The sequence below is a fragment of the Rhinopithecus bieti genome, unplaced genomic scaffold, assembly GCF_001698545.2.
Source record: "Rhinopithecus bieti isolate Rb0 unplaced genomic scaffold, ASM169854v2 scaffold_4553, whole genome shotgun sequence".
Taxonomy (NCBI): Eukaryota; Metazoa; Chordata; class Mammalia; order Primates; family Cercopithecidae; genus Rhinopithecus; species Rhinopithecus bieti.
Window position 1 is genome coordinate 3,426,092 of NW_016804694.1, and position 12,311 is coordinate 3,438,402.

A 12,311-nucleotide genomic window follows, 5' to 3' on the forward strand; every position below is an offset into this window, starting at 1 on the left:
TTGCTGTCCTCCCACTTTATCCAAGGCTGACACTGAACTAGTACCATTCTCTAGCACCTCTGATTTCTTCCTGGACCTCTCCTAACCTGATCTCTCTAGCTACCATACTATGTTTTTACTACCTTTCAATCCAATTCACAAATCAGAGAGGCAATATGTTATCTCTGTTATCTTTTCAAACATCCATGGCCTAATTCCCTGGCAGCCAATCATCTGTCCAGTTTACTTACCAACTAATCACAATTTATATCCAAAAGTTATCTCTCAATTTTCTTGACCTCCCCATCATGAGCTACCACCGACCACTGAATCCGTATGAAAGCTCTCTCCTCTGGCTGTCCTGTGTAACTCTCTTCTATCCCAAATGTCTTCCTCCTTCCTTCTCTACCTTAAGTCCCCTGGCTATAGGTTTTCTCCAAGTTTCAGACTTTGATTTTTACTTCTTTCTCTATACTCTAGCAGCTCAGGTTTCAACTCTTTTATCACCAGCTTTGACTGGTTCCTAAACAGTAATGTGTTCCCACTTCCTATTAGACATTTCTCCCTGCATTCATTCACTAAGCATTCACCAAGTATCCATCAAATGCTATTTAGTGTGTTAAATGTTGAGGATATAGAGATCAATAAGGCCTACAAAGATCATCTCTGCCTTCAAGGAACAAAGACAAGTAAACAAAAATGTCTAAAACAATGTGATCAAGGTGGTAATTCTCACACAGATGTACAGAGGAAAAAAAAACATCAAAATGATATATGGTAACAATGCTTTCCTATATTGATCTTACACACATTATTTGCACACATTATTTCAATTAAGTCTCATAACAATGCTAGGAGACATAAAAGGTAAGATTCCTTAATAATTTAATACCAGATCGCACAACTAGTAAGTAACTAATTCAGGATTTGAGGTCAAATTTGTCTGGGCCAAAACCTACGTTTCTTCTTCTATGCCCAGTGAAAAGAAATCTAGACCTCAGAAGTCAGGAGAGAATTCTGTTAAGAATATCTATTTAAGATCAATCAGTATTTCAAGAGAGTGTTTAAAGGCACAGTCAAGAAGACATCACTCAGGGAAATGACTAGCTTGGGACAGAACTTACAACCTGCATGTCCCCAAAACCCTCAAACTCAATCTAAAAACAAGCTCACCGTCTTCTTCAAAGAAGTACTGTACTGTATTTCATTATGGACACACCTGGTGTTCTAATTTTTTAATTTCAGAAATTGTGATGCAGACATCATAGTGTGTCACAGTTAATTGGCAGTATTGTTTCTTTTCTTAGTGGAACATAAAATAATGGTGCCTCAGAATTTCTGGCTTCTTAGATTTGATAACAAACGGTAACTTTTTCCTAAACTTAATCCCCAAATTTAAATTATTTGAATCACCAAGATCTATTTTTTTCCATAGTATCTGTTCTAATCATTCATTATTTTCCATTTTCCCTGCCACCAATCTGGTTTAAGGTAGTATCAATTGTGCATAGATTAAATACTCTCCTCACTGGTCTCCCTGAATCAGTTTTCCCTTATTCTAAATACTCAAATACAGCACTATGGATCAGTCTTTCAAAATCAACACTGTATGCATGCCACTCTCCCTCTCTCAGATTGGCTCTGCACTGCATATAAGGGAGATTCCAATCTATTTTCAAAGACTTCCATAAACTGGCCTAAGCTGACCTTCACATAGTTTCTTTGCTACTAATCAATAAAAGCCTTCTACTCTAATCAAGCTCTTCTATTTATGGTCTCTTCAAATGCTCTAACATCTGTCTATTAACCTCATGATTCTACCCATCTGAAATTTACCCAACTCTTATATTATTCAAATCAAATGTCAAGGCTCAACTCAAGCTTCATAACCTCCATGAAATATCCCTCAATCATTCCAAGCCACTTCTTTCTTTTGAAGTTCTATAACATGTACTCCCTTGAATATTGTTGTATTTAACTTTTCATGGGAGTTTATGTCTTATTTCCACAATGAAATTAAAAGGATCAAAGGCAGAGACTATGTTTAACAATTATGCAGCATAGTTTAATGATTAATTACACAACTTCTGGGGCCAAACTACATAGGTTTGACTCTCAGCTCTGCCATCTTTCTGTGTGACCTTGGGCAAGTTACTTAACTTCTCTGTTTCAGTTTCCTCATTTTGTAAAATGGGAGTCAATAACAGTATATACCTCAAAGAGTTGTGAGAATTAAATGGTCATGTAGGACCTGTTCTTGATACATACCATACACTCTGTAAGTGTTAATTGCTATAAATTCATTAATGGTGATAAGTATCATAAGTGTTAGCTACACTATGTATGTATGTTACATAAGTGTTAGCTATTATTATTGTTATTTAGAATCTCCATGTTCAGCCGGGTGTGGTGGCTCACGTCTGTAATCCCAACACTTTCTGAGGCCGAGGCAGGTGAATCACCTGTGGTCAGGAGTTTGAGACCAGCCTGGTCAACATGGTGAAACCCTGTCTCTACTAAAAATAAAAATTAGCCAAGTGTGGTGGTGGGTGCCTATAATCCCAGCTACTCAGGAGGCTGAGGCAGCAGAATCGCTTGAACCTGGGAGGCGGAGGTTGCAGTAAGCCAAGGTTGCACCTTCCACTCCAGCCTGGGCAACAAGAGTGAAACTCCATCTCAAAAAAAAAAAAGAATCTCCATGTTCTTGATACCCAAAATAATAAGTATATAGCATTTACTCAGTATTTGTTTGATGGAGGAAGGAAGAAAAGTTCTCAACACGAGAAGCAGCTTTTTAGGAAAGTGTCCATTTCTGACTTTCTGGGGAGCAGGTGAGAAATCTGTCCAGGAATGGCAAGAAACATCTATTTTGGGGTCTACAAAGGCTAATCAATCTCAGGAGGAATTAACAGGAAAATGACAGAGAAAGACATTCCATAGGAAGCAAAGCTAGCTGTTCATAAATGTACATGTTTCATGTATACCCGCATTATACAGTTCTGTAGTAGTTTTGCAGTTTTAACGGCATCAGAGGCACACCAAGCTTTTTGGTGAGTTTAGGGTAGACAGGTACTTACTGAGCATGCCTCTATAATTGAGGTCCATATCCCGGCTCTCAGATCGCACTTTAATGGCATCCAGGATGGCATCAGGAGACAACAGTCCCGAAGGCCTCACAACATTCAGAAGCTCTGTGAGGCTCATGAGAGGTAAACGTACAGCCTGCATGATTTCAGCATGATTCTCCTTTGAATTATGCTTACACCAGTTTAATAAGGCTAGGAAAATATCTTTTTCGGGAGCTGCAAATGAATCTCTTAACACGATGTTTAAAAGTGCTGTCTGAAAAGGATAAAAAGGTAAAATTCCAGTTATATGATGTTCAACCATTGCATGATCAATCAGTAAAAGCTTACAGAACAAGCATAACTTAGGCAATTAACAATTAACTCTTTTTGACCCTCTCCTTCCCTTATGCTTTGTGCCACATAGCCTCCAGCTCATTATGGCTATGTAAACAACCAGGATGGTAGCACCTTTCTTTTATGCTCAGGTATCTTATACCACTACATCAAACATTTAATCTTTCCAAACACATCTGCATTCATCTTTTTTAAAACAGCAAAAAGGAAAACGTCAAAGTGAAAAGCTGTCAATACACACAGATTCTTCAAGGGAATGCACATTGTTAAGTTAGAAAGATATATTTGGCATTTAAAATTCAAAGTATTTTGTTGCACAGTATTACTTCACTACCATATTTTTGGCTCTCAGATCTCCAAACTGACCTCCAGCAATAATAGTGCAACCCTCAAAGATCATTGTCTTTAAAAATTCAGTATAAAAAAATGAAATAGGATAACACAGATCTTAATTTACACTCAAATCAAGATATGTAGCTTTTCAATAGGTTTTCTCATTAGAAATATCCAGGTTCTAGAAGGAACACAACAAGGGAAATGTAGAGACAATCGCCATTCAGAGCTCAAAGGAAGATTTGAGCAAAACAGTTTTACTCTACTCTAGCTAATAACACCTGGAATTTTTTTTTTTTTTTTTTTTTTTTTTTGAGACTGAGGTCCGCTCCTGTCCCACCCAAGCTGGAGTGCACTGGCCAGATCATCAGCTCACTGCAAGCTCCCGGCCTCCCCGGGTTTATGCCATTCTCCTGCCTCAGCCTCCCGAGTAGCTGGGATAACAGGCGGCCCGCCACCTTCGCCCGGTAGTTTTTTGTATATTTTTTTTTTAGTAGAGACAGGGTTTCCACCGGTGTTAGCCAGGATGGGTCCTCGATCTCCTGACCTTGTGATCCGCCTGCCTCGGCCTCCCAAAGTGCTGGGATTACAGGCTTGAGCCACCACGCCCGGCCTATAACACTGAATTTTAAGCCAGCAAAGAAAGCAGTGACTTAAAGACATCAAATGATGCATCAGATCTCCTTTATGAATTTGCCTGCTTGCTCTAAGGAATTATTAGTCACACTCTCTGTCAGAGAAAAACAAAACCAAAAGGTAGTATGCAATACCAAAAAGGACCCTATTTGATTGTCACTACATTGAAAACAACCACTCAGCAGCACAGTCTCTTTTGAACATAAAACTTACCAGAAGAACCTTAAAAGAAAACACAACAAACCAGCCCCTCTCTTTTATGATCTAGAGTCCTAGTAGCTAGATGCAAGTGGCCAGACCAGATAATCTCTTTGATACCAATGGTTTCTTTTTTAATTATTCTTAGTCCACTACTATACTTCTATGGTATAGGTATAAATAAAACAATGCTGCCTATAAATTACTTGTAGACAAATGACACACCTTAGAAAGGGAGAGGAAACCTTCACTTGAGAGCACCTCCTGAGCATTCCTGTCCATAAACATGCAACACATACAAGTTAACTTGGGAAGTGAGTAGAGACTGGCAACATCAAAAGTCATGCAGACATTCTGAATGTTCAGTATGGTACAGAGATACTCAGAGGTAGAATCCTCTAGCTCTGGAAATCCATATTTATGAGCCAGGCTCAAAAAGTCCAGCAGCACCTCCTCCTTCTCATCTGTCAGCGTTGCCCGCCCAGTGTAGATATATTTGAGTAGCATTGTGAATGCTTCTGCAGTGGTGTCTTGGAGAGGAATTTCTGCTTCAGGCTGAGACTCTCGCATTCCACCATACAATAATGCTCTGCACATCAGGGAAGAAACACATGAAGAAACTCTCAAATAGGATTTGCTACAAAATACTGGAAATAACAGTTATCAACATTATGCAAATATAAATTTGTTTAATGACACAAAGATCCAAGTGAAAAAATGCAAAATAGTCATTTAAAATGGTTCTTTAAAGGAAGCAAGAGGAATGATTTCAAAACTGAATTAATTCTACAAACCACTGAACTAATGAGATACTCTGAAAGCTCAAGATATGTGCTAGATATTAAATAGAAAGATGAGAGTGATCTCTTGAGAGGCACAATGAAGTTGGCATAAAGATGTTAAAGGTCAATAAGGCAGTTTAAAAAGTAAAACTCTGTAGGAAAAGATATAATCAGATAAAGATAAACACTAATATGATGCCATTCTCCCCGGTAAGACCGGCAGAAATCAAAAGGCTTGTTAATATCAGTGCTGCAAAAGCAATGGAAAAACAGGTTCTTTGACACACTGCTTTGAGAGTATAAATGGGCAGCCCTTTAGGGAAAGTAATTTAGTAGTATCTAGTCAAACCTAAAATGTGTATACCCTTCAACTCAGTAATCTCTCTTTTAGGACTCAATTCTAGAGAAGTAATACAGTAAAGAAAAATGTTTAAGAAAACATACTGAAACACTAGAAAAAATCTAAATGTCCATCAACAGCAACATGGTTAAAAAAACTGTGATATACGCATTCTATGCAGCCATTAGAAAGATCAAGGGAGACCAATAGGTACTGTTTTGAAAACATGTCCAGGATAGGCAGACGAGTAAGTAAAATTGCAGATCCATATGTACTGCATGAAAAAAGTATATAACCACATATTTACATGTTTATGCACATATGTCTATATAGATATTTCTTTAAATCAAGAAAAATCAGAGGAAATTCATATTAAACTCTTAACATCACTTGCTTCTGAGAAATGGTATTAGATGGCTGGGAGACAAAGACTTTCATCTGTCACTTTATAAATTAAAAATGAAATTACTGATAGGATTACAGTGATTTTTTTTTTCCTTTCAGATTAAACAAAAAGCCCTACATTATTGCTTATCTAAAAAAAATGAAAACTAGACAATCCAGTTAGGTAATGAATTTGAATTTCTACCTCTATTAATCAAGAGGAACAATATGAACCAATTAAACTTCCAACCTATCAGGAAAGAAAGGACGAAGAGGACAAGGGAGAAGTGCAGAAAAGGGAGAGAAGAATACAGAATGAGAAAGAAAAGAAGCAAAAGTGAGAGGAAGAGACTGGAAGCAAGAGAGAGATTCTCTCTGTTCTTAAAATTCTCAGAGGTGGACTAGCATTTCAGGGTTACCTACCTGGAACTTGTCCCACCCTCCCCCAGGACCTAGCATTCTTGCTTGCCCCGGGAAAATAGTTGAAACCACCCAGAAAAGATTCATGAATATTCTGAGCATACCTCTTCACTGGGTTATACTCTGCCTAAAAATGCCCTTGAAGGTTTCCATTAATCCAGAGAGCATCCAACCATTACCCTAAAATTACCAAATTAAAGAACTTCTCCTTCTTGAGGAGACCTCAAGACTTATCCCCAATCCTGTATGATCCATGGTATTTATCTGGATTCTCAATGCTTTAAAAGTGGTTTTGATGAGGCTCCCTTGGAACAGTAAATACGAACCCCCACCTTCAACAAGGAGACAAGCACAAAGGTTCAATGTTTACTATGAAGAGTTTCCTCCTATACAGTTCCTTATCTGGGAATTGATAGGCTATTATGACAACGCTTAGGCCTCTTCTGACAGCTGACAGCTAACGTTCCTTCGCACATGAATACTGTCAGCACTGAGAATCTGTCTAACGTAGCATTGAGCTTAGCTCTAAGGTAGACTTAGAGGCACAGCTTAGCTCTAAGGTAGTCTAAGGTAGACTCTGAGCTTAGCTTAGTGAGCCAGCAAATATTACAAAGGTTCAATATCTACAAAGACATCAAGAACAAGGTCAGTAAGTGGGGGGAGTATATTCCATTCACTCAATATAATCTTCAAATTTCTAAAAGTAGTTGAGTTTCTTTTAAGGATATACGAACCGCCTAAAAGAAACCCTCATAGAGTTGTTTCAAATTATTTTAAAAGAGGACAAGGTATACTGTATTAATAAATAATAAACACAGGCCGAGAAGTTCTGACTTAATAAAAAGTGGATTCTTGTAAAATACTTTAATAGTAATGACTGGACCGAAATTTTAAAAGGGGGAAGAAATAGAAAAGGAAAAGTGTGCAGAGGACAGAAGATGATAACAAATAATGGTTAGACCAAGGTCAGATGCTTTGGTAGAGTTGACCACTAGGAAGAATAGGAAAGTGTTAGAACTTTTAACAGACTCCTCACTTTTCTAGGCTCCTGGTTTCATCCACAGTGGCATTTTATATGTGTAAAACTGGAAGTTCATGAAAAACCATAGGAGCTCTAGCTACACAGTAAATATTCCAGGAGACACACGTTACCACAACGTGTCTGACTCTAGGTGTTGCTGTCTTGCTTAATTCTGATTATAAAAGCCAGACTGCAGTTATCATTAGAAGGTAATTGAAATTTTCTCTAAGCCAATAGAATCTCCATTTCAGATACCAAGTTTCCCAGATAAATCTATAACTCTGTGGACCATCTTTATCATTAAAAATAGAAAAAGATCCATTATCACACACAAATGATAACTCACTCAGTAATTCAGTGATGACTCCCTTTTGACAAATATTAGGTAAAATGCAGAGTACTTAAAGATCAGCTTAAGATTTATAACCCTGGAAATTAAGGACCCAAGTAACCAACAACAGCTGCATACAAGTGCACGTCTTAGATCTGCTGGGTTACTAACAGGTCCTAGACCTCAGGAGTCCCAAACCAAGTGGTATATGTGTCCATTAGCAGGTCCACAGGGCAGTCTACCTATACAAAAAGAAGCTTTAGTCCCATTAGCCATCTACTGGGAGGAGAAAGTGAGAGTAACGAAGACAGCCTGAGAAACATTCTTGACACCTTGAAAATGGTTGATTGGGCACTATCTGGTTTGGGAAACCTTCCAACCCTTTCATTTTAAGATGGCTCCTAAAGGAAAAGGTGATTCTCAAAAAATAACAAAGTCTACAAGGATGAAATCTTTATAGATACTGAATTGAGGGACTGCGAGAATTTGTCATTATACTTGATTATATATTTTTCACAGAGCAGAAAATGCCAGTGTTTTCTACAAGTGAACTGAATTTTCAAAAAAAGTATTACACACTTACCGAAAATATTGGCACCTGGCTGCTAAAATTACCCTGTGGGCAGGAAAACGTTTCTTTTCCACAACAAATGTGACGTCGCCATATTCTTCCCCAATCAACAAGGCACCAATATGTTCAGACAAAATGTGCACATGATCAATTTCCCCCACTGCAGTGAAGGGGCGAAGAGGGTGGCTGTTACTCATCTTGTGGAACAGATGATAGTCGCTGATCTATCATATGAAGAAGGAATGAGAGTTAGTGGGGGGAGGGGGAGTACACGTAGAAAATCACATACCATAAACATAGCTAAGTAAAAATTTAAAGTGCTTACAAAATTCCTGTGAGAGAGTTAATCAATGGTATCTTTATTAACCCATTTATTTTGAGAAGGAATTCAGCCTGCTTCCCTTAACTGTACTCCCTTCTTCACACTAGGAAAGCAAAAATGCCAGTCTCCAAACACTAACAGCACTTGGAGCCATCAGTCTAGAAAACTGAGCCCAAACACAAGTCCCATATTCCTTACAGTACCTGAGGAAAAGAAAAATCAACAATCAGAATAACTTCTCTTTTGCATAAATATACTGAGTAAGGTTGGGTACAATTATATCCAATAGAAAAGTCATTCAGGCATAGATCTAGGCCTAAATTACAAACAGAGCAAGTGAAATAATCAGATTTTAAATAAGAAGTTTTGGTATGAAACCATCTCAAATATTTTATTTAAAAAAAAAATCTTCTGGGGCCGGGCATAGTGGCTCATGCCTGTAATCCCAGCACTTTAGGAGGCTGAGGCGGACAGATCATCTCAGGTCAGGAGTTTGAGACCAGCCTGACCAACATGGAGAAACTCTGTCTCTACTAAAAACACAAAATTAGCTGGGTGTGGTGGTGGGAGCCTCTAATCCCAGCTACTCGGGAGGCTGAGGCAGGAGAATCGCTTGGACCCAGGAGGTGGAGGTTGCGGTGAGCCAAGTTGGTGCCATTGCACTCCAGCCGGGGCCACAAGAGCGAAACTTCATCTCAAAAATTATAATAATAATTAATAATAATCTTCTGGAGTCACAAAAATAACTTGACATTTATTAATGAACATTTGCAGTAGCATCCTAAGCTCCCCACATCCAACAGAAGAGTAACTCGTAACAGTTTTCTCAAGACTGTGGCTTCTACTCCAAACTTGTTGCTCTGATGATCAGGCTGTTAGTGTTTACCAGAACATCACTACACTTTGTCTCATTTCCAGGCACCTTCTTTGCTTTTGTATGCAATGCCTTTCTACAAAAGTAACTGAAAATCAAAGGGAAAACATGATTAACAGCTTTACATGTAAGAAAGTGGCGGGGGTGGGGTGGGGGGGTTATAGTCTTAGAAAGCTTAAAATGTTTCTATTTTTTAATACCGAATATACTTGCAAGTATTTAAAAAAAAAAAAAAAAAAGTTGGTCTTGCTCTGCTGCCCAGGCTGTAGTGCAGCGGCGCAATCACCACTCAGTGTAACCTGGAACTCCTAGGCTCAAGTGATCCTCCCACCTCAGCCTGGCAAGTAGCTGGGACTACAGGTGTATACCATCATGGCCAGCTAATTGAAGGTACTGCTTTGATAAGTGTAAGTAACCGGCAAGTATGTCAGAGCCTTGGCTAGCATTCAGATGCCCCAGGTGAAGAGGTGGTTGTTAGCTCAGAGGTAGCCAGCTACCCCTCCGCTGCATCAGAGACTAGAGAAATTGAGCCAGATATGTTTTCTCTGCTAGACCTCCACACCTTTTTGAGTTCTCCACTTGAACCACAATTAAAGGTTGAACAGCTCCTAATCTTTAAACTCCCACATCCAGATCATTAGCAAGGTGTGTGAAAAATGATCTTTCTCTCCTGTGACTGCAACGGAAGATCTTCATGGACCAGATTCCGAATCTGCGTGCTTCAGTTAACCTAGTACCATACACCCACCCTCAAAAGGAAGAGCAATAGCAGTGATGCAGAAGAACATGGAAAATGAGCTAGGCAAGAAAACAGCTACCCCAGGTAAGTGAGCAAAATCCTAGTTCCCTATAGTAGGAACATCAGAGAACTAGCAGGATAATCCCCTAAGTGCCAAGGGAAATCCTTCTCCCTCAACTGCAGCCTCCATTTGAAAGCCCTAAAAACAGAATAATCTCTAGTCACTTGTGTACGAAAGACCAAATTCAGCTTAAGAGGATCTATTTGAGAGTATGAGCAAGTAATGTATGATACAATAGTCTTAATGTGTATATACAACAACAGTGTAATACAGGAGTTGGAAAACTTTCTATAAAGGTTCAGATGGTACATAGTTTAAAGCTTTGCAGGTTATACAGTCTATGTCAAATGATTCAGCTCTATGGTAGGAGCCTAAAGGCAACCATAGGCAATAAGAAAATGAATAAACATGGCTATCTCCAATAAAGCTATTTCTAGAAAAGACCTAGATTAGACTTGCAGGACACAGTTTCCTAGCCCCTGGCCTATCCCGTGATCAAGGACTGACCTCAAGGACTGACTGTACTCTAGGCAAAGGATCAGACTGGGAGTTTTTTTGTTTGTTTCCTGCTGGGTTACCCAACTGATGTTCCTATGATCATTTCCTGTGTTGGCCAGGAAATTCGGAAAGCTACTGGAACCTGACTTCAAAACCTCTTCAATACAAACTCTCACATCACTATCCAATATTTCAATGATCATCCATGACTCTAAACAAAACGCTCTTCCTGGCTGAAAAAAATGCAATGTGTAAACCCAGTAAATATATTTTCTGGTATATTTTCTTAATATTTAATTCAGGTCATGGCTAATACTCAAATTACTCATTAAATGACTCTTGATGAACAACGATTGATTTTTGGTTAACCAGCTCAGAAGGGAAATTTATAATTCTTAAACTGATATATCATAAACATTAATATTACATATGTATATATCTACCATAATAAGTTCTCTGGAGCTTTACTTCTCAATACATCTAATTTCATTTTGCTAAACTTGCATTTTAATTATGTTTTTCCAAATGGAAACATGAAACTGTTTGATGTACAGAAAATAGCCACTTAGGATAAAATAAATACAATTTTATTGGCATACAGAAATAATTTTAATTGGACTAGTGATTCTCAGTGAGCTTGCCCAACAATGGAATCACATGGGGAGCTTAAAAACAACAACAAAAAAAAGATGCTTGAGTCCCACTCATCAGAGACTCTTATTTAATTAGTCTAGAATGAGGCCCAGGCATTGGAATCACCATTCTGAAGTGATTCTACTAAGCAACCTGGAAAAACAGCCACTGATTTAGACTCTTGCTGCTGTAGGTTTCCATCCCTTGCTCAGGTGTATAAGTATACAAAAAAAAAAAAAAAAAAATCCACAGAAACAATTCATTGAGGATATAATTTAATTTGAATCTTATTGCAAAGATCCAAAGGTACTAACAAAGTTACCAATGCCACAGTTTTATGCAGAAAATGAGTATTGTTTCACCGATGGGATAGTTTATCTACAAAGTGATAGTTTTAGTCTACCTATGTGTATTTTAAAATGTTGGCCAGGCACAGGAGCTCATGCCTGTAATCCCAGCACTTTGGGAGGCTAAGATGTTAAGATCATTTGACACCAGGAGTTCAGGACCCTGTCTCTACAAAAATATTTAAAAATTAGCCAGGCATGGTGGCATGAGCCTGTAATCCCAGCTAATTGGGAGGCTGAGTCAGGGGGATCACTTGAGCCCAGGAGTTAAAGGCTGCAGTGAGCTCTAATTGTGCCATTGCACTCCATCCTGGGCAACAGAGCAGGAACCTGTCTCAAAAGGATAAAAAAGAAAAACCAAATTTAAGTTAAATGAATTAGGAAACAAAGAGGCAAAAAAAAAAAAAAAAAAAAAAAAAA

At 38.4% G+C, this 12,311-nt stretch overlaps 1 protein-coding gene across 1 annotated transcript in view; it reads right to left on the reverse strand.

Moving 5' to 3' along the window:
* The window catches only part of BTBD9 (BTB domain containing 9), a 492,311-nt gene that overhangs the window by 436,326 nt on the left and 43,674 nt on the right, over window positions 1–12,311 (reverse strand). Inside the window, 3 exon segments of the mRNA XM_017870154.1 lie at window positions 3,057–3,321; window positions 4,794–5,157; window positions 8,430–8,641. Of these exon segments, the coding sequence (XP_017725643.1) occupies window positions 3,057–3,321; window positions 4,794–5,157; window positions 8,430–8,614 (814 nt within the window). The 5' untranslated portion in view covers window positions 8,615–8,641.